The sequence below is a fragment of the Cladophialophora bantiana genome (genome assembly GCF_000835475.1).
Source record: "Cladophialophora bantiana CBS 173.52 unplaced genomic scaffold supercont1.7, whole genome shotgun sequence".
In the NCBI taxonomy this organism is placed as follows: Eukaryota; Fungi; Ascomycota; class Eurotiomycetes; order Chaetothyriales; family Herpotrichiellaceae; genus Cladophialophora; species Cladophialophora bantiana.
In genome coordinates, this window is record NW_015971581.1 from 926,936 (window position 1) to 949,492 (window position 22,557).

Below are 22,557 nucleotides of genomic sequence, written 5' to 3' on the forward strand. Positions count from 1 at the left end.
AACGAGGTGGTCCGTCCCAATGAACGAGGTTGAAATGTGCTACACGACTGTCCAACAGGGCCCGAAAAGGCCCTCTTCAAGGTCAGAGTCTGCTGCATGAAAACACGAGGCACCCTGTACGGAGTACGGAGGTGGTAATGTTGGGCAAAACAGGAATCACAGGACATATCGGTCGACATTGTCATGGACCTTCTGTCGTCCTTTTTCTATTCAAGCGGCCGAGATTTGATACTCGGAAGGCATATACCCCTGATAGACCGCAATGGGTTCTTTTCCATTCTCTCGCAAAGACTCCAAATCATACAATACAAAGCAATTTGCCAGTAGGATGTATTTTTTCTTGTATGGGACAAGATGGAAGCTGATTAGTGGTCGAGGGTACATAAGTGTAATATTGCTTCATAGTAAACCGAGTAATATGGACTGAAAAGGACCAAGGCTTGATTTGGTGCTTGTGGCCAGGCTGCGAAGCGTGACGCGGTAGAGAGCGATGCCAAGCCTGGAGCCGCGGTTTTGCCGCCGCGCCTCTCCTACCTGACAACTGACTGCGAGCTTCCAGCTCATCACCGAAGTAAATGTAATCAGTTCAAACGGCCATAAAACCTCAACAGACCGACTGACTTCCTATCATCCCAACTTATTCCCCTTGCCCCAAATTTTTTGTGTCTCCGTTTAACAGTACTCATTCCCAACTTGATCTAGAAGATCTCCTCAAAAAGCCTACCATCATGTCGACACTAGAGGATATCGATGACATGGAGCGCGATGAGAAGGAGCAGAGGAAGGATGGCGATGACAAGGACAAAAAACCTACTTCCAACGGCGAAGCCAAAGATGCGGAGATGGAGGATGCAGACTCAAAAAAGGATGAGGAAGAACAATACATTGACGACGAGATTCTTCAGTCAAGTACAAGAGACATCATCAACCGGCGGCGACTACTCGAAAACGAAATGAAGATACTCAAGAGCGAATACCAGCGGTTAAAGCACGAGGAAACCACAATGAAGGAGAAGATCAAGGACAATTTGGAAAAGATCGAGCAAAACCGGTGAGTTTGAGTGTGCTGTCCTGTGTCAACCGCAGCCCAAAAATGTGGCGGCTAACACGAAGAGTGCCTAGCCAACTGCCATACCTTGTGGGCAATGTTGTCGAACTCCTTGATCTTGACGTTGAAGCTGAAGCAGCCGAAGAAGGCGCAAATATTGATCTCGACGCCACGCGAGTGGGCAAATCAGCCGTGATCAAGACAAGTACTCGACAGACTATCTTCCTCCCCCTGATCGGTCTGGTGGACCATGACAAACTGAAACCCGGTGATCTCATTGGTGTCAACAAAGATTCATACCTTGTCTTAGATACCCTGCCGGCTGAATACGATTCCAGAGTGAAAGCAATGGAGGTCGATGAAAAGCCGACAGAGAAGTACACCGATGTTGGTGGTCTCGATAAACAGATCGAAGAGCTTGTGGAAGCGGTGGTCTGGCCAATGAAAGAAGCGGAGCGGTTCAAAAAGATTGGCATCAAGGCTCCTAAGGGTGCTCTGATGTATGGACCTCCCGGGACGGGCAAGACTCTTCTCGCGCGTGCCTGCGCCGCCCAAACAAATGCCACCTTCCTCAAGCTCGCCGGCCCTCAACTCGTGCAGATGTTCATTGGTGACGGCGCCAAGCTGGTCCGAGATTGCTTCGCCCTCGCAAAGGAGAAGGCCCCATCGATCATCTTCATTGACGAGCTCGATGCTGTCGGCACGAAGCGTTTCGACTCGGAAAAGAGCGGCGATCGCGAAGTCCAGCGGACGATGTTGGAATTGCTCAACCAGCTTGACGGGTTTGCTTCGGACGAAAGAATCAAGGTCCTTGCGGCCACCAACCGAGTCGATGTTCTTGACCCCGCCTTACTTAGATCTGGACGATTGGATCGGAAGATTGAGTTCCCCTTGCCAAATGAAGAATCTCGCGCACAGATTCTGCGCATCCATTCTCGAAAGATGACCATCGACGAAGGCAACATCAACTTTGACGAATTGGCTCGCTCGACAGATGAATTTGGCGGTGCACAGCTGAAAGCAGTCTGTGTCGAAGCGGGTAAGTTGTGTCTCCTCGTCGGTCGTCGGTCAATTTGCTAACCACTCTCATCAGGCATGATTGCGCTTCGCAAGGGACAATCAAAAGTAAATCACGAGGCATACGTGGAAGCTATCGCGGAGGTGCAAGCAAAGAAGAAAGACACGTGCGTCCCCACGCTCTCCCTATCTGTCGGTTGCAGGAATACTAACACTGGGTCTCGCAGGGTCAATTTCTACGCATAGTTCAACCACGCACTTTTCAAGTCAGCCTTTAGGGAAAACTCATGGCAAGACATGGCATGTACAATACTCAAGCAAGGGACAATGCTTCCAGATAGATGACTGCCATTCCCTGGCAGTTCTATAATCCTTTGGCCACGGCTATGCATTGCGCTCTTCCAGATTTTCTCATCGCCCAACCTGTTCCTCTCTATTCAGCTCTCTGGCCGTATGTAATCCGCCAGACTCTTTTCCAGGAAGTATAACCCAATATGACAGTGGGATCAGGAGCTCCTCGAGATCTAGTTGATGCAACAAAGCCCATTGACCAGATATAGTATAGTTCCGTGTATTGGTCCTCATTGGCCAGTCATGAGACGGCTTCCCAGTTTCCTGCATCAAGTTCATTGTCTCGGTCCAACTTTTGTACCTGCCTGCCACACAACTGTTCATTGCTTTTCACTAACAGGTTTTTTTACTTACGCGTCTACGGCCTATTCAGGCCTGCACAAAATTAGCGGTCGAAGCTTGTGGCGAGCACCTATGGTGAAGGATTCAGTATTTGTGGTGGCATGGCCAATAAGTAGTACAACGGACGCGCCAGAGGGCTTCGCGTGCAGGTGAAACGTGGTTCATATTTTGCTGAAGACGTTGACCAGACCAGATGCCGCATTTCTGTCTCTTCTTGGATCCATCCAGTTGTGTTGATGCCCGGACCGGTAGATGATGGAAGTACAGACAACATACACCCAACATACCCGCCATGAACTGCCGCATTCTGCTGCGGCGTCCCAACCCCAGTGGCTGTCACTTGCATATCTCGAGCAAATGCAGGGCGGCGTGCCAGCGATGCGGGACCAATCTCTTCCGTCTTTGACACCTACTGGAACGCCGCGATATAGGATCAAACCGCGCTTTCAACATCAACACCACGAGTCGGTTGGAAGAAGGTTCCACCATCGATCCTGAACCTGGTCCTCAGCCATTTCAGATGCCTCCATATGAACCCAGGGTCTTTGTCACGCTCAACATGTTATATGAGAGATTTAAGTTCAGTACAGCTGACTTGCAGGGGATGGTTTTCCGATGCACAACGAATACTGTAAGTCTGTCTGGCCGTTAATCATGTGTTTTGCTGCTCAATATCTCTGGTATACCCACATACAGATCATCGGGCAGGATGATTCCTCAATGCTGCGGAAATGGAGTCTCTCACGAGCAGCATGCATTATACATCCGCGTTCGACGCTCCGTTCGAGACCACTGCTCGCCGCTCTGGTCAGGACACTACATGTGCCAGATCCTCATATACCTATTTACTTGGTCAATGGCACTCCAAATCCTGAATACGATGCATACCTCTGCACGCTGGAGTCCGTCGTCATGGAATGCCCAAACCTGTAAGCTTTGACAGGTTTTCGCCACATTCTACAATCACACATCCGACAGACTGACGCACGCATCGTCCACACGGCTGAAACTACGACAGCATGTCTGGGTCATCGTCGAAAACGAAGATGTCAAGTGTCCGAAGTCAGATCCAGTTACCGCCGGGGCTTCTCGACGAACATCAGACCTTCCAGTTCGAGCTTTATCATCCCCGGTGGAAATGTCTCGAAACTCTAATGCTGTGCTCACCAGGCAGTCTTGGAGTGATTGAGCACGAGTTGTTCATTCGCGTCCTCCATTCCCTACCGGCTTTACGGAGCTTGTGCATTTCCTCCTTGGACGCAGATGATTTTCACGACGTGACACTTCTTTCGCTGCCGCCGTGGGTCAGTACGCTGCGGCTGGAGGAATGTCAGGGGATCACGGACGCAGGGTTGATGCAATGGGCAGCGAGCCCCAACGCAGTGCAGATTGAACGGCTGAGTCTGCTCTATCAGAATATCACGAGCTTACGGACACCGTCCAAAATCTCTGCCAGCTTGGGTCGGCTATGGAAGTTTATGATCCTGCAGGCCGATGTCGTGCCTTGGTCGCCCAAGGAGGTGGGATTGGTCCTGTTCCAACCTGTTCTTGCCTGGAAATCTTTAAGGTTCCTCCATTGGGACATTCTGTGCCAGTCGCCAGAAGGTTCCAACTGCACCCATTGTCTCCATGAAGCCCGGCAGCAAATGCCGAACACGCATCTTGCACTGTCAATCTCCCACAATGGGTTCCCTTCATTGAGGCATTTGCGTGCCCCTCGAGATGTCTCTCCGCCTGGCGTTCTACAGTCTGTTTGCCAGCCCATGGAAGAGGATAACGTTCTTCCAGGCAATGGCCTTCTGTATCAACCGCAGGACTTGGCTAGATCGAATCGCTTACTGGTAACTCGTCTGCGTGCTCAGAGCATTGCTCACCAGATCGCTGCGGAGGGAATGAATTCAGTTCTTCCACGTGCCCTTCGACATTCAGCGGTAACAGGTTGGAGCGCCGGGCTTGATCCAGAACAAAAGTCCAATGGCGAAATGCCAATGCCTGCCTTCAATTTATGGGAGCCAGTTGCCTCCTATGGCCCCAGGGGAAGCAGGGACACACCCCCTACAGATCTGCCCATTTCTCCCAATACTTGCCCCTTCTCGCCACCAGCTCCGGATGATGGCATCATCTCCCCAATTACTACAGAACGGGAAGAAAGGTATTGGTTTGGCGGAGGCCCAGACAAGGAAGCGACAGGAGGGCCACAGCGAACGAATGCATCCCTCAAGGAAATGGCACACCGGGAGTCTATCTGTTGGGCTACTCCAGGTCCGAATCGAAGGGGAAGGAGCATGTGCGTCTGCGAAGAATGGGGAGGTCAAAATGTTGAAGAACGAAGATGTGGCATCTCACCGCCGCCCCGTAGTCCTCTCCAGCCTGCACCTGGTGTTATCAGTCTTGCGCCCTCTGTTCGTGGCAATATTCCCGCTCGGAATTTCCCCGAACCTCAAGTGATGGATCGAAAATGGACCCCGGTTTCAAGTGGCGCAACAAGAACCAGTCCACCTGCGCGTCCCATCTTCTGTCTGCAGCCAGACATTGCAGGACGGGATGAGAACGAGGGCTTAATCGAATGGGGCGAACTCTTAAAGATCTGTGAAAAAGTCAAAGTACGCACGAATGATGCGAACGCCGCGAGATCCGATAGGCAAGATGCCAAGCCAGATGAAGGTGATGGCCACGGTCAAGGACATACAGGCGACGAGTGTACAGGCTGCTGGAACCGATACATCTATTCTGAAGATCAACCCGGTGAAGTCGTGACAGTCCTGTCTGCGCCGCCCACAATGAGCGGCAGCTCTGGAACGAAAGGCCGACCGAGGTCGAAATCCAAGTCATCCTCGAGATTGAGCTTGTCTCTGGGCCACCGAGGCTCGAAGGAGAAGATTCGCAGCGAGGTGTCGTCGTCGAGGCATGTGGCGCGTCCGAGAGGGGACAAAGGCGGATGTGTGTCCGCCTCGGATTTCTTTTAACCATGTAATGTAGTGTAATGAATGAGCTGTGCCTGGTGTGCTCAAGCTTGTCCTTTCGACCGTGCCTCTCTGCCAGACCATCTCGTGGCGGTGTTTGTGCTCAGAACGGACACACCTGTAGTAACCTGCGTGACAGAACACTCGGATTCTTTGAGCCTCCTCGCCTTGGCCAGCAGAAGGCAAGATATGAGGATTAGAGTGCAACTGTCTTGACCATGCGCTGGCTGCTCACCTGTCCTGACCTTTGACATGTGCTAGTCATGTGCTGATGATAGTACATATAATCCCCTCATGCTCCGTACGTGGGAGTATAGAAAACAGTCGCCAGCCGGTCTACGCATAGATACAGGCCATAGAAAGGCGACGTCAAACGGGGGTGTCTTGTTTATTTTGATTTGATTGAACTGGTTTCTTCTTCTCCAAAGGTTGTGTTCTATATACCGTCCCTCCCACTCCCACTGCCACTCCCGCTCGCACGGCTACATATTCCCCCAACATGGTCTCCCTCGCCGACATCCAGCTCAACAACACTTCCCTGCTCACCCCCGGCAGCGGGCCCGTGTGCGCGCTGGTCGGGTGCACAAGCGGGATCGGGCTGGCGACACTGCACGCAACGCTGCGATATACGTCGTCGCCGACCGTCTTCCTCGTCGGGCGGGGCGGGTCGGCGCGCCTCGAGGCACTCGTCGCGGAGGTGCAGGGCTGGAACGCATCGGCGCACCTCGTCCCCGTCGTCGCCGAGGACTTGACGCTCGTGGCCTGCGCGCAGCATGCCGCCGCCGTAATCGCATCCAAAGCGTCCCGCCTGGATTTGCTTATCATGTCCCCCGGGTACTTGTCCTTGAGTGCCGCGCCCGACGTCTCCCCCGAGGGCCTCGACCGCGTTACGAGCATTCGCTACCACGCCCGCATGCGTATCCTGCTCACGCTGCTGCCGCTGCTGCGCGCGGCGCCGTCGCCGCGCGTGCTCAGCGTCTTAGCAGGCGGGAGAGAGGGCGCATTGAACCTGGTCGATCTTGGCATGACGCTCCCCGGTACATATGGCCCGTTCTACGCCGCCGGGGCCGCGGCCGCCATGACGACGCTGTTCTTCGAACACCTCTCCAAACGGCCTGGGAATGAGAGGATCGTCTTCCTACATATCTGCCCCGGCGTCGTCTACGGTACGGGCCTCAATTTCCAAAAATCCAACTCCCCCGGCAGTATTCATACCGTCGTCTCGCTCCTGTGGGACTGGGTCTTCAAGCCCGTATTTAGGGCCCTAGGTTACAGTCCCGCCGAGGCGGGCGAGAGGGTCCTCTTCGCCGCGACGAATGGGCGGTTCCGCCGCGTCCAGGGGGACCCCGAGCGCGCGCGGGGCACCTTGATCCAAGAGGGCAGCGACGGCCTCTTGGGCAGCGGCGTGCACCTCGTGAAGGCCGATTCGAGCGTCGTTGAAGGCGGTGGCAACAGGGAGCTGATGAGGTTGAGGAACGAGATGGACGGCGCGAGGAAGGTATGGGAGTACACAATCGCCGAGTTTGAGAGGATTGAGAGAATGTGAAAACAAATCCTCCGTACTATGACGTGAAGGATGAAAACGATACCGGGGACGTACAGAGAAAGGGGGAAGAGAGAGCAATGTGTTGTCAAGGGAAAAGGCATAGCTGCACACGCCGATGAACACGCCTCATCTTCGAGAGAGTGCTCTCACTCGGTAGGGTATGGTATGTTTGATGAGATGTCTGACCTTTTTGGCTCTAGGAAGCTCCGCTCGAGCAAGAGTCTTCATGGATAGGGATGGTTTGGTCAGGAGCTGACGACCCCCCGAATGCCCGTCCACGCCCCGGTGTGCTCGAGGCGCCCAGCTGTTTCAATGCCACCATCAAGGCCAAGAGCGATGCTATCTATCTATCCTGAACACCAATATCAGCTTGTACGCAGTATTCTGCCCAACCTGTCGGTGACGCCCAAGTGGCAAGACGGGATGAATGAGGAACCTGCTCAGTCGCCCGCTTTGGACTTCTGCGGAAACCACGGTTTGTTTCCATCTCATCTTAATTGAAACACGGAGAAATGCACTCGCAGGGGACATTCCCCAGGCCATGCATGCATCTGAACTCTGGTCAAAGACACCAGATCCCGAAGTTACGGGCCACTCAGAGTCGAGAGCCGGGCGCTGGGCCGGCTGTTGAAAGCTCTTGGACGAAAGGCGAGGTCTGATTCCTCCATGCTTGCCTGCCTGCTTGGCCTCAAACAGATACTGATTGGTCCCGTCCAATTGTTTCCGTTAACGCAGCCATGTCAGATCTGTCATCGTTTGGAAGTCAGTGGGTTCGCCACTGGGCCGATATGCTTCTCTCGTTTACCGGATTCATCGGATCGCTCGTGCCAACTATTGAAGCACAAGGTCACGCATATTTGTCCGGTAGATGTCAAGGGCTATGTCGTTCGTTTCGGTGTGAAAGGAAATAGAATCGGTCAAGTATGAGCTATTAATCGAGCGTCGCTTCCTGAACGAGATTTACCTCTCGCCAGTCTCGCTCGATAGTTCCTCTGTCCAAATCGGCTCGCCAAACGCTCAATTGCCAGCGTGGAGATCCGTTCTGTGACTTTTCCATTAAGTGGAACCGTATTGGAAAGACAAAGTGTATTCTATAGCCGCGAGTCTTCTTCTGGAACGCCTCTCTGACCGGGCGGCCGTCTCTGGACTCTAGGACATGCCATACCTTTAGCATCACATTCGCGTCTAACAGTTGGTCGGAACCTGCTTGCTGGGGAATATTGATGGTCCAGGTCCCCGGGTTCGGCGAGAAGGTTGCTGTTCGCAAGTTGGGAAATTTGTCCAAGTTTAGCGCCCATGTCGACTCAAGCTCGGAGACATTCAGCCGCACGTGGCGCACCTCATCCAGGCTGTGCAAGGCCTTCATCCTGCTCACAAACGAGTGCAGGGCTTGCTCGCAATGGAGTTCCCACATGGCCATCTGGATAAATACACGCTGTGCCTCGCTCCTCACCTGCCCCGGCGGCGCAGACTTCAGTAGCCACTGGTGGTCTGCACGATAGGGGCCCGTCGCATCGGAGAAGCATAACAGCCAGACTTCGCGGTCACAGCGACCCGGTTGCCGCTGAAGGCGTGTGCAAAGACGTGCCAGCGGATTTCGGCGGGCAGCTCTGTCAGGCGTGCGATCACATCCTGGAGTCGCTTGTCGCGAGTTTCAGTGGGGAAAAAGTATGGGCGGGCATTGAGAGCGTGGAAGTATGAGGTCTCGGCTACTGCTGACTCGGACATGGCGATGAAATACTGATTGTCAGGGGGATGAGTGTGCACAGTATGTCCAGCTTTCACATCATCGGCCTGAGCAGATGCTTCACTGTAGAGGAGCCTGATTATCAGCAGCTGAACACCAGCCCCATGCTGAGGGTGCTCCGTTGTCAACAGCTGGTGATTTGTGCTCCGTAAGGTGGTCGGAGGAGGTATGGCAGACTGACGAGATGGTTTACTGCACTTGGTGACAAGGACGGCAAGGACAGCAGAGATGGTATCTGATGCCCAAGTGCAGTACGCACAAGGTACGGAGTCTGTAGAGATGATGGTGCACCGTATCCATGACTACGGTGACGCAAATGGAGGCAGCGAATAATCATCACGTGCCGATATCTGCTCTACGTGCAACAATATCCAATATCTGGAAAGTGTCACTCCCCACAGCCAACTGTAGGAGATCACAAAGGAACTATCCAAATCTCCATAGTAATAAGAAGTGCTGGTAGGCTTGAGAATGTAAAATGCTTTTCTATTTCGCATAGCTGGAAGCCCAACTGCCCAGAAGAGCAAGAATATGCTAATGAATAGACACTTCTGTGAAGGGGCGCCGCCGAAAGATGATTGTGTTTCCTGGTTGGCGAGGTGGTAGTACAGATAACGAGGTACGGCTTCGCAATGTGACAAACCCGAAACTGGCCAAGTGCATCAATTCGTGGACAATCGACTCTCTGAGCTATGATGACATCCATCAGATGACAACCTGTGGCATATCCGACAAAGGGTCAGAATGCTCGTTGCAATAATAAAAGCTGGAGTTGATAAATGGCAATGGAGCTTTTCACCGTCTTGTTCACACTAAACAGTCCTCATCACCATGGTTTTCATGCACCAAGTGCCTCATGCACCCGTTCGTACGGAGTATTGGTCCTGCCTTGACCGACTGCGAGAAGATGCCTTGGCTGTGTGCGGATGTCTCGTATGTCGGAATATGTCGTGATAATCGTCATCATCATGGTCCAGTGTCTTTGGAAGACTGTCGACGCGAAGTGGATGTCCTCCGGTGGCGGCGGTGGATAGGTGATTCAAAACGGCGACATCGTTACTGGATGTCTTGAGAGCGGCTAAGCGTTGCTTTGGCTTCATAGATCGAGACTTTATCGGCAAGGATGGCACTGGAGGTAACTCTCGATTCGGGGGTGGCTTTGCGGGTGGATCAGAAGGAGGCCGAGGGAAGTATCTCACACCCTCATCTGACGACGCGCTTGTGCTATAGTTCAGGTACGTGAATGCACCAGTCTCAATCGATTCACCAAAAGACAGTCTCGGATCCACTTGACTGTCATTATTGTGCCAGTTATTCCACTGTTTTTGCTTGGGTGTGTCCAGGTCATCCGACCAAGGCACCTGTTTGCGAGGGACAGCGGTCACTGCGCGGCGACCGCTCCGGTGCAGGGATTGATCGCGAGAGCGGGGACTATCTGCGACAACCGTGTCAGAGACGCCGTCGAAATTGAAAGACAATAGTGAGCTGACGGAAGTTGTCCCAGGCGTCGTGGTTGCGCTTGGTGGAGTGTGACTGATGGGCGATTGAACCATTGGAGCGCCTGGAAGAAAAGCCTGCTCCTCCCGTTGTCTTGGGTCTCTGATGATGGGTCGTGGACTTCGCGAGCTCCGACGCAGGTGATGCTCTGAATTGTAGGCCTCTAATCCTTTCTCGGAAAGTTTCTTCTCCCGAATCGGAATAGTTTTGCTTGTTTCTCTGCTCTCTGATTTCTGTTGAGCTGCACAGTGGAGTCGATCGACACCGGCAAAGCGACGGATGAGATCACCCAGCTTGTGCCCCAATTGCCCGCTACTCAGACGCGCGGAGGGATCTCGCTCCAGGCACTGAAGAATTAGTTGCACAACAGGGCCCAGAGCATGAAATACCTGGCCTCCGTCCTTTTTCGCTTTCTTTTCAGCTTCGTTCTGGAGAGCCTGAGCCCACAAGAAGACCTGGCCAAGGTTTGCGTGGAAACTCGCATCGGCTAAACCCCCACCACGGCCAGCCATTCGATTTTTGGCGGATCGATGTCGTGAGAACGAGCCGTAACTGCGTTTGCAGAGCAAATTCAGGATATCCATTATCACTGCCCCAAGTGAAAACACATCTGATGCGAACATGTCCTGTTCCACGGACTGCCAGGTCTGGACGACAGCGCTCCGACCCTCCGGTGCCGAGACGAAGATTGGGTTGTTGAGCGAAGGGCCACTCTTGCCATTTGAGCTAGTAGATGATAGGATTGAGGGTGCCCTTCCCGAGACAACCGGATCAACGCCAAGCCGTGCCGTATCTTGAGTTGACACGGATCTGTTGTCGGTTGGTGACACCATGTCCCGGCCGCGACTAACGGGTTGGGGCGGAGCGTCGGGACTCATGGCTGCGCTCAAGCGTAACCTTGCATAGCCTCCCCTCGAAGTGGGTTGAAATGTGTAAGTTGCTCCAGACGAAGCGGACCTGCTTCTCGCACTATTCCTTCCGTCTGAAGACTGCAATCTTGCACTTCCACCCACCTTCCGGCCCGACCGCCCGCCAGAGGGGAGCGAGACGGCGGCGGACCCGGTGCTCTGAACGGTCACCGCTCGCTTCCATCGCTCGGGTGGACCGTACTGGTAGGCTTCGATGTCGTCATGGCGAGGTTTGTGACGAAGCAACCCATCTCCGTCTAGGAGACCTAGCGAGATACGGAAGGAGTCATCAACTTGGATGTTGGATGGGCGAATGCCACCATGAAACTCGCCGTTCTCATGTAGCCAGGCCAGAGCGCCGGCAAGGCAGTGTGGCCAATTGATCAGGATTCGTCGTCGCTCGGGCTTTGGTAGAGCACTGAAACTTTTGGGAGTGTCCGTGAGAAATGTCTTGAGACTCCATTCGGCCGCTGGGGCCGAGAGGACATTGAAGGCGCCTTGGTGGAGGTATGAACCGAAGACCGACACGATATGTTCGTGACACAGTCTTCGGCTTGCCGCGATTTCATTCAATATGTCCTCCTCCGTGAGCGGAGCTTCGAGAACGATGCGGCGGCGAATGAAAATCCTTTGATTATCGGACGGTAGTCGAACCCTGTCTGTGCCTTCGTGACCGAGCGACAGAACCACAGATTTCAAACTGAGAGGGACGATTGGGACTGTTTCTTCATCGGCATAACGGATATGCTCCCCTGCGCCCACGATACGAGTAAGGAAGCGGAACTGGTTCTTGTAGAAACGTTTGTCCAAAGACCTATCCGGTTCATAGGATAGTCGGAGATCGGGGACGGCTTGCTCAATGATAGGCAGGTCTTCATCATCGTACGAATCATCGATGATGCCAAAGATCTGATCGGGCACTCCGGTGGCGACGAGGATGAGAAAGAAGCGCTTTGCCCGGGTCAAGATCCAGTCCAAGTAGGTGTCGTCGGTCAGATCTCCTCCAAAATACAAAGGGCGCTGAAGATACTCCTGTTCATCTGCACGGAGGTGAGAATGGACATATGCGGAAGTGACGGTCTCGTCCACACGCTCATCCGTCCACAGCGACATGATTCAGACGATTCGCCCGCGCCCGCGCCCTCGTGAGCAGGATGATAGCAAGAAGGCCAACGTCAAGGTGAAGTTTTGAGTCGGTGGCTAGCAAGTAAGCCATAGTCTTATCGGAGAGCATCCGGCCAGGACAACAGGGACTTCTGAACAAACACGTGGAAAGTGGGCAGCAGGCATAGTTAGTGACTTATAGCAGGAACCAAAAGGGACGCCAGGAGCAAAAAGCAGCTGCGATGCTTACTCTACAGGAGATGAAACCGGGGAAGAGGTCGGGATAGATCGAAGGATGGGGAATCCTGTTGTCTTATTTGGCTCAAATTGGGAATGTCTGTCAGGCAGGTCGCGTGGATGGAGTGGAGTGGGAACGGTCGCGCATGGCAAAGGGCAGCCTGAGAGGATAGCTAGAGTGAGAGATAGAGGATGCAATATCGAGTGGGGGTCAGCCTACTACCAGGTAGGGGAGGCGCGAGAGAAGTACCAGCTCACTAGATAACATGGGAGGTCCAGGAGTAAGACGGAGGGGACAAGGCACAACACACACCTTATCTCACCAACCAGGGGTAAGGAGTGACAGCCATCTCTTCAACCCTTGCTGGCTCTAGAAAAACAGTGACCTCTGCAAAGACAAGGGTGGCGTTTTCACACTTCCTCCTTTTTCTTTTCTGAGACCTCTCTGCACCCCCCGGGAGGGAGTAGTGGGAACAGGAGCTACTGGGAGCGTAGTCAGGACTGAGTAATGTGCCGGTTCGGATGGCGATAATCGAGGGGACTCGGTGTTGGGGGTGATATTGGACATGGCCGTGACGAACTCCCCCGTGACTCTTGTGCCTTGCATTGATGGTTCCTTTTGTTTTTGGCAGCACAGTGATGTCGTGGCTCGTCTGTGGTTGATCGCTTCGCGGCGGTGGCGGCTGCAGCGGCAACGGGGCGACGGTGGGTGGGACTAGAGGAGGCGTAGGGGGAGAGAGAGAGAGAGAGACAGGAAGAGAGAGCGAAGATCGGATGCACGGTGAATGAATGACTGTTGACAACTGCCAAGGGACACCTCCGACTGGTCGCTCACCAGCCTTATCAACCACCACAGAGAACTATCACTAGTCGCCGAGTCTCTCAAGTCAAATAAATGACAAGTCTCTGGCTCTGAGTCGCGTGGGTCTTTGATCTTTGGCAGAAGCAACCAACCTCGGCTCTCCCTTCGATAACAGCTCGTCACCATCCAACAAGACCCTCCGTTCAACGACCAGGCGACTTCCGCACGTTGACAAGGGCTGCTTCGGTCCTTTGTGTGGGGCAACTTCTGGTTCGGGGAACGACCAAGACGGATTACGGCAACACGGATCTGACTGGGTGCCTCCAGAGTCAGAAGTGAGAGCGAAAGGCTGGGTTTGGACTCAACAGGGGACTGACATGATCGGCAGTTCAAATGCCCCAACAAGACTCCAAGGACCCGATGCACGGCTCCCAAGTATAAGAAGGAGCATGATGACCACTCCTGAGCACACGTTGGCGCTGTGCCGTAGGGCCTTCCATCTACCTGCTTGAACCGTCCACGGTTCAAGGATCCCTAGAGGAAACCACTCTCCACCGATATAATCCCGCAGGACCTGAAACAGGGCGGGACAATTGGACCACATCGGCGCAAACAACCACCAAGGGGTCATCCTCATTTTCGACCACACATACCGACCTCGCACACAGTAGTACGGCTGTCGAGCTTGTCCCGTTTTGTCTATATGGCTAAAGGCTGCCATTCATCGCCAAAATGTGTCTAAATCAATATCACAATCAGCCGCTCGGCGCAGCTCCAGGAGAAAAATGTGCCGTTGAGACAATTTCTCACCAGAAGCCACCGGGTGCTATTGCCGTCCCCCATCCATTTGTTTTACCACCAGTCATTGCTTTTGCTCACGTCCCATCTAGCTGCCGAGTAATAACACTGGTCTAGCTAGGCCCGTGGCTTTGCGTCATCCCTTTGGTCGTCAGTATATCCCAAGCATCGTTTCTGCCGTAGCAAAGTCCCAATATCCGGTGCTCAATCGTGCCGACCACGAACAACTCAAAAAGGGCACTACCCTTACTCACCTCGCACCATGAAATCAACACAGGCGTGTTCATTTAACGTATACTTCAAGGCACGCATACATGCACTTACTGATATGGTTAAAGGTGGCAATGTAGCGTCCATTTCAGTTCTTACGAAAAAATGGATCGCCTGGACTCGTGGCACGCACACTCAACTGGGAGCCTAGAACCATTCGCAACGGGAGCTTGAAAGGGATGGATCATTACCTTACGCCTTCTCGGGTTACATAAGAGGGTTTGGTCGTTCGGTGCCTGGAAAAATGGTGATGCATATACCCCGGACTCAAAATGTCTTGGGACACAAGATCGGAGGATGTCGCCTAAGTTCTCAAGGTCGGTTCGAGACGAAGCGGCTATGTGAGCTGCCTCGTGGTTGCTCATCTTAGAAGAATCTCGAAAGCCCCAGTTCGTCCACATGTTCATCCTTGGCCGGTTGGAAGCAGGGAGCAGGAAGGTGGCTGTAGAAAAGGATGCATGGCATTCAGTCTTCCGAGTCGAGATCCTGGCTTCGAAGGAGCGTTTGGTTGCTCGGCATGAGATGGTTTGCGACGGTATCTACAATACTTTCACATCTCCTCAATATCCCATGGACGGGAGGCACACGGTATCCACCGCGAGAGGAACGGCTCCTCCCAGATAATCGCAGGTCCGGCTCTGACCGATGCTCAAACCACGGCCGCAGCGGTGCTGAGAGCACAGACACAAGGGTGTGGTCATGTGTTGTGAAGCAACGGCCGTGGGATGAAACGCCCGCATATCAATCGTCCAGATACTCCGGGGCCATACGACCGCCTGCAGATATGCTACGAAAGTACGCATTCGACATTGCCCTCACTACACGTGGAGGCAGGGGGATGGTTCGAGGAGTGGTTCTGAGGAATGTCCGAGCTGGAGGCTTTGACAGCGCCAGATCATTGCCAAGTCTGCAGAATTGCGCGAAACCGGGGAGATTGGGCACCCCTGATCGACAACCAGAGAACACATTTCAGGCCCGAAGAAACCCCTTGGGAATTGTCTTGATTCGGGTGCACAAGTACTGTAGGAAGGGCAGATTCAGAGTCCAGCTGACGGGTTATTGGTAAATGCTGCGCGGGCCCGGCTATACGGACATAGGTATACTCCGTACAATGTTGCAATATAAAAACTCGTCCTCATCTTTTCAAGGTGCCAAGACCAAACAGCTGATATCAACAAAACGACGGTGGAAGGTCCTGGACGTGTACCGAGTACGAGGATTACTAGCGCCACCATCGCCGACCCAAAGCTGTGTCTCGCAAACTGGAGGGCCAAATCTCGCGGATGGCTTGATGAGATGAGCCGGATGAGACACAGTGGTGACGGTGCGGTTCACAGCCACAAGTTCCTTCGTCCTGGTGCCTTCTTAATAATAGCATCTGTCCACACCAGTGACGAAGTACCCGTAAGCTCCGGAGTTATAACGGCTCGAAGCCTGACATGCAAGGCCGAAATACGCTGGACAAAAGCACAGTCGTCAGGATGGGATTCTCTGGGCACGGGCCAGCAACACGAGGCAAGTGCGGCCCAGGTTCGATTCGATGCTCGTGCTTCGTATAGCGAGGTACTGTAAGTGCCTGATGGGATCGTCAAATGGAGAGCTGTTCCCGCTTGCCAGCGAGCTTCAAAGAGGACCTCAAGGCGCGCAACCCTATTTCCTTGGGTAGAGAAAAAATGCTACACACCTCATGCGCAACGGCCCAAGATGATCCACAGGCGTTCGCTAAGTCGCTCAGTCCCCTTGGAGCCCTGGTCTCTTCGCTGGACAAAAGAATTTCAAGTGCAAGGCTAAACCACAGAGTTCCCGTTCTGCTTTGGAAGCCCCTGTCACGGAAATGTGGCTCGCACGATCCACGAGGGTCTAGAACACGCCAACTGTCATCCTCGACCACCCCGATCCTAGGGATTGGCACTCCACTGCAATGTTCTGCATAGCCAGATGCCTGTGCCTAATCCTCTCCCTGCTCGTTGTTGGGCCTGTTCGAGTGCCCACGTAACTTTGGAGCTCGAAAAATGGCGCGAAGGCTACGGTGCTGTACCTGCAAGTGCTCCAGCCCGTCTCCTTGACCGCGCCTCACCCGCTCAAAGGGCCATCAAGACAAAAGACCCTCACATCTGGTCGTACATGAGTCTGCTGGCCCGACGCAGCCGACTGCTTTCCTCGACATCTTTTCTTCTTTGTTCGATCTCACCAAGTTTCCGTTTGCCAAAAAGGCTGTTATCTAGGCATTTCGCGGTGTGAGACTGCCTCTTGACCCTCGTCGTTACTCGCTTTTAATTCCTGTCCTTCGTTAACACTCTTCTCCGCTCTCTGGTTGGGCTTCTGGCACCCAATCTTCCTGAGAACTTCCAAACTCGTCCTTGCCGCTTGGGCCCAATCGTCTCTGCCTTCGACGTTCTTCCGCGAGCAGATCTTCATGGGCTTGCGATATCGTTCCCGCCAATGACCTCCCAGCCGCTGCCGCTGGATAATGGCTTGCCCACTGTATCCAAACGGCATCCGGTAGTCGTGCAAATACAAGAGCTTTCCCTATGCCTGTCAAGGAGAGGCAGATGCGACGAACTCACCCATGGCGTTGTAGGGATTTTCGGAAAGTCGGAAGACGGCCTGCGGGATGGTTCAAGATCCATGTTGGACGGACTAGGACTGAAGAGACCCTACAGTGATAGTGGACAGGAACAGAAACAAACCTCACGCCCCAAGCCACGGAGGAGATCGTCGTCACTCGGATCGCTGGATGGTATGAACATGGGGCTGGAAGGCTGCTTCGGTCGGAGGGAGCAACCGGCGAGGATCTATAAAACTAGAAGTTCTGATGCCGTGGGCCCGTTTATCGCAAGAGTGGAAAATCAGAGGCATGAAGGAATCTATCAGGATATGGTCAGAAATCGCCCGGCGTTCTCAGACATTGCTGCCGCTCCCACCAAACTTCCGGGACCGTTGCCCACCCACGGCTGGTTCCATCCTTCACAGTTCCTCGGACAAGTCCTCAACGGGCCTTGTGGGATTGTACCGCCCCTCACCCCTCCAGAAGACCTTGACTCTTTCAAATGGGAGACGCCGGCACAGACAGATGCTAGTGGAGGTGTTCAGACTACATCAAACGTTGACCCAGGTGGTTCACAAAGCCAGAGACAAAGTCAACCTCGCACGAGCTCCACATCCCGTCCATCAGAGATACGACTACCAGAACCATCAAATATGGCACGGGACGAATCAAGCAGATCAAACTGGCTTGAACGAGTCAGCCAGCATCTGGGTAAGATACTGTTTGGCCCAAACAATCACCATCTACTGACTGGATGCGTAGTTTCTTCTATTGGCGACTCAACCAGCCAGCACCAGATTCAAATGGTCGTTCAAGCGTTACCCTCTCAACCAAGGTCGACGGACACGATGCCAATCTACAACAGAGTTGTTGAAGACGTCCAAACCCATTTCACATCCCCACCATACATCACTATCACGCATGCGTACTCCCAAGCAATCAGCATCGACGAAGTTCCAGCCTCACCTCCAGCGACACCAAACACCAACCATCCGACTGACGACTACTTCCAGGATCACACTGTCTTCATCCATGCCGCCGCTGTTCCGGCTTACCACTCCCAGACGACGGCGTACAGCGCGGTTGGTCCACGTCCATCGAACATCATCGCGGCTCCCAGCAGCATACAGATCTCGATTCTAGAGCGGTATATTCCGCCTACGACGTCCCGGGAAATAGAGGACTTCTTCACGCTGAGCAGGCGGTCGTATTTGGCAGACAGACTGCTTGAATTGTCGTCGAATGACGGCTCTTTGCTCCTGGTCTATCCAACCAAGCAGGGAGGACAAACATTCGCAAACCGATACATCGGACCGGTCATCGAACCCTTTCTGCGACAGTTTATTCTTTTGAACAACCTTTACACCGACATTGCGATCCAATTAGGCAGAATGGCAGCGGTCTCGAGTATGAAGAGCTTCGAGGAGATGCAAACCCTCCTCGCGGCGATGTGCGAGGCACTCGGTCAGCGAGCGCCTTCCCGAGGGCTACCGAGTCGATACCAGATTGTCCACGCTGAAACGGCCGAGGTGGTACTGGACCGTGCCTTGTGGAGAGAGTGGTACATTGAACAAGAGCAGCCGCGCCTACGACAGAACTTGGTGGACTATCACAAGGGGGGTGGTCGTATGCCAGCGAGAAGCGGACGGATTGAAGTGACACCCGGTATGCTTGCAAGAGAGGTCGTTGACGGGATTCGTCAAAGTCGGGAAAACGCGGGCAATGTTGGTGTGGAGGTTGGTGTGTTTGTCCTTCGACGCACGACCGTTGTGTAATGATTTTTTGCGGACAAGAAACTGCACTGTCCACAACACGGCTGGCGGCTGGGTATACAACATGGCAGTGCGATTGATCAAGCAAGGCGTTGCGGGCTGACAATAAAATGAGGTTTTCGGGCGCGGGGCGCGTTTTGGGAGCCACAGGGCAATGAATGAGCAATGAGATACCCAGCGGACTGTCCAATTCTAACGAAGACTGTCAATGCACATGAACAAAGACATGCTCATTGGTACCAGTGCACTCCGGACAGAGTACTTGTTGAGCCATACCTGGTTCACTCAGGGCGACGTGATTCTTGCGGACCGGCACCAAGGTCCTTTACCGAGACTGACGTCTACGGCGTTTTCCTCCACCAGGTCATGAGCAGTCACTATCAAAATTAGCAACGCTACGCTATGTGAGGATGACGGGTGTGTGTCGTCAAGCGAAATTGTTCGTGTTTCAGAAATCTTATCGTACAGTCCAAGATCAAGATAAGTTGTACAGGGGTTCCCGATGGAAATGGCTCCGAGAAAAAGGAAATGCTTGCGGCATCTTAGGCATCTCGGTGTTTCATACCTAACGAGCCAGGAACGAGGGTGTAGGGGGGAATGGGGGGCAGCCAACCAACCAAGCTTTTCCTCCTAGGCACGCCAGACAAACTCTCCCGGGGTGCCGGGGCAGCCTTGCACCTAGAAGGACGTGTACCTTGGTAACAGTCGCTACAGTTCCCTATCTCGACCACCTGTGAAGCTCGGTAGAGACATGGGCGAGCAGATAAAGGGCCAGCGGGACAATCTTGCATCCTTGCCATTCATCATTCACCCACCGAGCCACCCACGCCTCTCCGCCTCTAGCCACCTCGCCACCTTGGAGCCCGCGTTATCGATTCGGCGACATGGATTAAAACGGGGATATAATGCATGAAACTTGTCCATCTCCCTCCACGCTATGACCCAATCGTTATCGCGTCTTCCAACTTTCCTGTGCGCTGAGCTTGCCATTGATTAGGTTCGGGGCAGCTTGCAGCGGGAGGTGACCTTGGATTTTAGGATTAATCGCATTTCCCTGGCCAACTGGATGCGGGATGTGCAAGTGGTGGCGGTGGTAGCGGCTGAATTGGACCATGTTGAAGCTCTCCTCGAATTTCATCACGGCATGTCGAACTTCTTCCCTTCATTGTCCCCTTCGCCACTCGTTCGTCCTTGCCATTGTCGCTGCTGGCGCCATTGATGATGTTTGATGTCTGTCGCTCTTGACTGACCTGTTGTCTCCTCCCTCGTTTGGTCCTTAGTTGCTGTCGCGCGTGCTCTGTGAAGGGCACTGCGCCTGCCCATCGCTATTTGCTCGAGCGTTGCTGCTGCGCCAGCGGCTCGTCTCTCTTTGTCTTTACCCTAACTTCACTCGCAGGCGGTAGAGTCACTCAAATCCATTGCCTTGAGAACGAGATTTTTCTCCTCTTTTGCACATATTTATTTGTCACTGCTGGTGGTTGGTTTATGACCGATCTCGGACGCAGCCTGCCACTTTACCACAACTGCTGGCCCTTGTGAGCGATTGAAACTCGAAGATTCTCAATTCCTAGAAGTGTTTTGACATCAATACTGCACTTAATATCACCTTTCTTCAACCAAGATTCGTCAACGCTGAACGAGAGCATGGGTGCTCAACCAGCCTTGATCCTCCTGGTCCTTGCGGCCATCTGCGCCACTATAAATGCCATTCCCACTATCTCAGCCGTCGGTTCCAAGTTCTTCACGAGCGACGGCAACCAATTCTTCATCAAAGGTACGTCCGAGCCCCCCTGAGAGCTCTTCCCTATGTGGGCTAACTGGACTGTTCTGCGCAGGTGTCGCCTACCAGCTAGTCGAAGATGACCCTCTCGTGAATACCACCCAATGCAAACTGGATGCCGCGCTCATGCAGCAGTTGGGCGCCAACACAATTCGTGTGTACCACGTGGACGCCACTGCAGATCATTCAGGTTGCATGAACGCTTTCGCTGATGTTGGGATCTATCTGTTTGTGGATATGGACAGCTTCAAAACATACATCCGATACGTACGGGCGGTGACAATGACCCATGGCAAGAGACGGGGGCAGCTGACACCTGACCAGGAATCTGACTCGTCGTGGACCGCGAACAAATCGGCGTCGTATCGAGCTGTTATGGACAACTTCCAACAATACGACAACACCGCCGGCTTTTTCGTGGGCAACGAGGTGCTCAATGTTTGTATGTGGCAAATCACTCTCGCTCGGGGTCGGGGAAACCTACTTACGACCCAACAGTGGCCGATTCTGGAGCTGCTCCTTATCTTCTCTCTGCCGCCGTCGACCTCAAGAGCTACCGGGACGCCAAAGGCTACCGCAAGATTCCCATCGGCTATTCGGCGACAGACACTGCCGTGCTTCGACCTATGCTTCAGGACTACTTGGTGTGCCGTCCTAACGTGACCGAACGCCTCGATTTCTATGCATTGAACAGCTACGAGTGGTGCGGGTCGACCCCTGATTTTCAAACTTCTGGATACATTGGGTTGCAAGCGCTTGCCGAGAATTATCCGGTCCCCATCTTCTTGTCAGAGGATGGCTGCAATACCGTGCCACCGCGAACATTCGACGATCAAGCTGCAATCTTTGGTCCGCAAATGGTTGACACCTGGTCTGGGGCCATTATATACGAGTGGATTCAGGAAATGAACGCTTATGGACTCGTCTCATATGGTCCGCCGGTCGGACCAGACGTCAACGTGGGGTCAACCATTGTGCAAGGGTAGATGATGGCTGCCAAACTACGAGTTACACGCGCGGGAGAGCTGACCGAGTTACAGATTCACCCGCCAAGGAGTCCCGACTCCGGTGTCGCCGGACTTCAGTAACCTCCAACAACAATGGAAGACGCTCAATCCCACCGGCGTGAGTTCTGCTCCGTACGCGGCGACGGTCAAGACCACTCCACCGACTTGCCCAAGTTCTACCGCAGGAGGATGGACAGTGGACCCTAGCGCGCCTCTCCCCACGATCGGAGTTGGAGCCGTTTCAGCAGGTATGCCAAGCGGCGTGCCGAAGGGCAGCATTACAGTGGCCTCTTCTGCCGCCGGGACCCCTTCTCCTTCTACTTTGCTTTCTGTTCTCACTTCTTCCCCGTTGCTGTCCAAGTCGACTTCGCAGACCAGGAGTACTTACAGCTCGACAGTCACCCCGTCGATCAGCTCGAAGGCCAGCAGCACTACATCCGGGGGCGCCAGCTCGGCCACCTCAGAAGGAGCTGCTGGCAGAACCGTTTCCGGACCTCCATCGTCCAAGGATGCTGGGATTATCGGCATGGCGCTTGCGTTGGTGACCGTGGGCGCCGGTGTGATGCTATGGCTGTGAAGGGGCAGGATGGCGTGTCCCAAGTCAGGACGCGGTTCATCGTATGAGTCACGAAAAACATAATTGGCGGGTTTTCCATTGGCGAAGAATCCAGAAAGGCAATCCAGAGTAGCGTGAAAATTGAAAGGTAGACGATACGCAAGTATGCATACGTGACTGCAACAAGGAAACAGAAATAGATTTAATGGTAATCCACGGGTGAGGCCTTGAGATGGAGTCCAGCGTCAACCGCCTTTCTTTTCG

At 53.6% G+C, this 22,557-nt stretch overlaps 7 protein-coding genes across 7 annotated transcripts; 5 read left to right on the forward strand and 2 right to left on the reverse strand.

Annotated features, from left to right (window-relative positions):
• Positions 1-728: 728 nt before the first annotated feature.
• On the forward strand, positions 729-2,311 carry Z519_05333 (26S protease regulatory subunit 6A; the record flags this gene model as incomplete). Its single annotated transcript, XM_016763073.1, has 3 exons — positions 729-1,051; positions 1,123-2,087; positions 2,142-2,311. The coding sequence occupies 3 exons, from the start codon at positions 729-731 to the stop codon at positions 2,309-2,311; spliced, it is 1,458 nt and encodes a 485-aa protein (XP_016620686.1).
• Positions 2,312-3,777: 1,466 nt separating this feature from the next.
• Z519_05334 (uncharacterized protein) lies at positions 3,778-5,724 on the forward strand (the record flags this gene model as incomplete). The annotated part of the gene is made up of 1 exon (XM_016763074.1): positions 3,778-5,724. The coding sequence occupies one exon, from the start codon at positions 3,778-3,780 to the stop codon at positions 5,722-5,724; it is 1,947 nt and encodes a 648-aa protein (XP_016620687.1).
• A 496-nt stretch (positions 5,725-6,220) lies between these two features.
• Z519_05335 (uncharacterized protein) lies at positions 6,221-7,267 on the forward strand (the record flags this gene model as incomplete). Its single annotated transcript, XM_016763075.1, has 1 exon — positions 6,221-7,267. One exon carries the CDS (start codon positions 6,221-6,223, stop codon positions 7,265-7,267), a length of 1,047 nt encoding a protein of 348 aa, XP_016620688.1.
• A 931-nt stretch (positions 7,268-8,198) lies between these two features.
• On the reverse strand, positions 8,199-8,633 carry Z519_05336 (uncharacterized protein; the record flags this gene model as incomplete). The annotated part of the gene is made up of 1 exon (XM_016763076.1): positions 8,199-8,633. One exon carries the CDS (start codon positions 8,631-8,633, stop codon positions 8,199-8,201), a length of 435 nt encoding a protein of 144 aa, XP_016620689.1.
• A 107-nt stretch (positions 8,634-8,740) lies between these two features.
• Z519_05337 (uncharacterized protein) lies at positions 8,741-12,532 on the reverse strand (the record flags this gene model as incomplete). The annotated part of the gene is made up of 2 exons (XM_016763077.1): positions 8,741-9,249; positions 9,913-12,532. The coding sequence occupies 2 exons, from the start codon at positions 12,530-12,532 to the stop codon at positions 8,741-8,743; spliced, it is 3,129 nt and encodes a 1,042-aa protein (XP_016620690.1).
• Positions 12,533-17,072: 4,540 nt separating this feature from the next.
• On the forward strand, positions 17,073-18,953 carry Z519_05338 (uncharacterized protein; the record flags this gene model as incomplete). Its single annotated transcript, XM_016763078.1, has 2 exons — positions 17,073-17,889; positions 17,941-18,953. 2 exons carry the CDS (start codon positions 17,073-17,075, stop codon positions 18,951-18,953), a joined length of 1,830 nt encoding a protein of 609 aa, XP_016620691.1.
• A 1,641-nt stretch (positions 18,954-20,594) lies between these two features.
• Positions 20,595-22,314, forward strand: Z519_05339 (uncharacterized protein; the record flags this gene model as incomplete). The annotated part of the gene is made up of 5 exons (XM_016763079.1): positions 20,595-20,724; positions 20,786-20,997; positions 21,055-21,172; positions 21,229-21,712; positions 21,771-22,314. 5 exons carry the CDS (start codon positions 20,595-20,597, stop codon positions 22,312-22,314), a joined length of 1,488 nt encoding a protein of 495 aa, XP_016620692.1.
• Between the last annotated feature and the right edge of the window lie 243 nt (positions 22,315-22,557).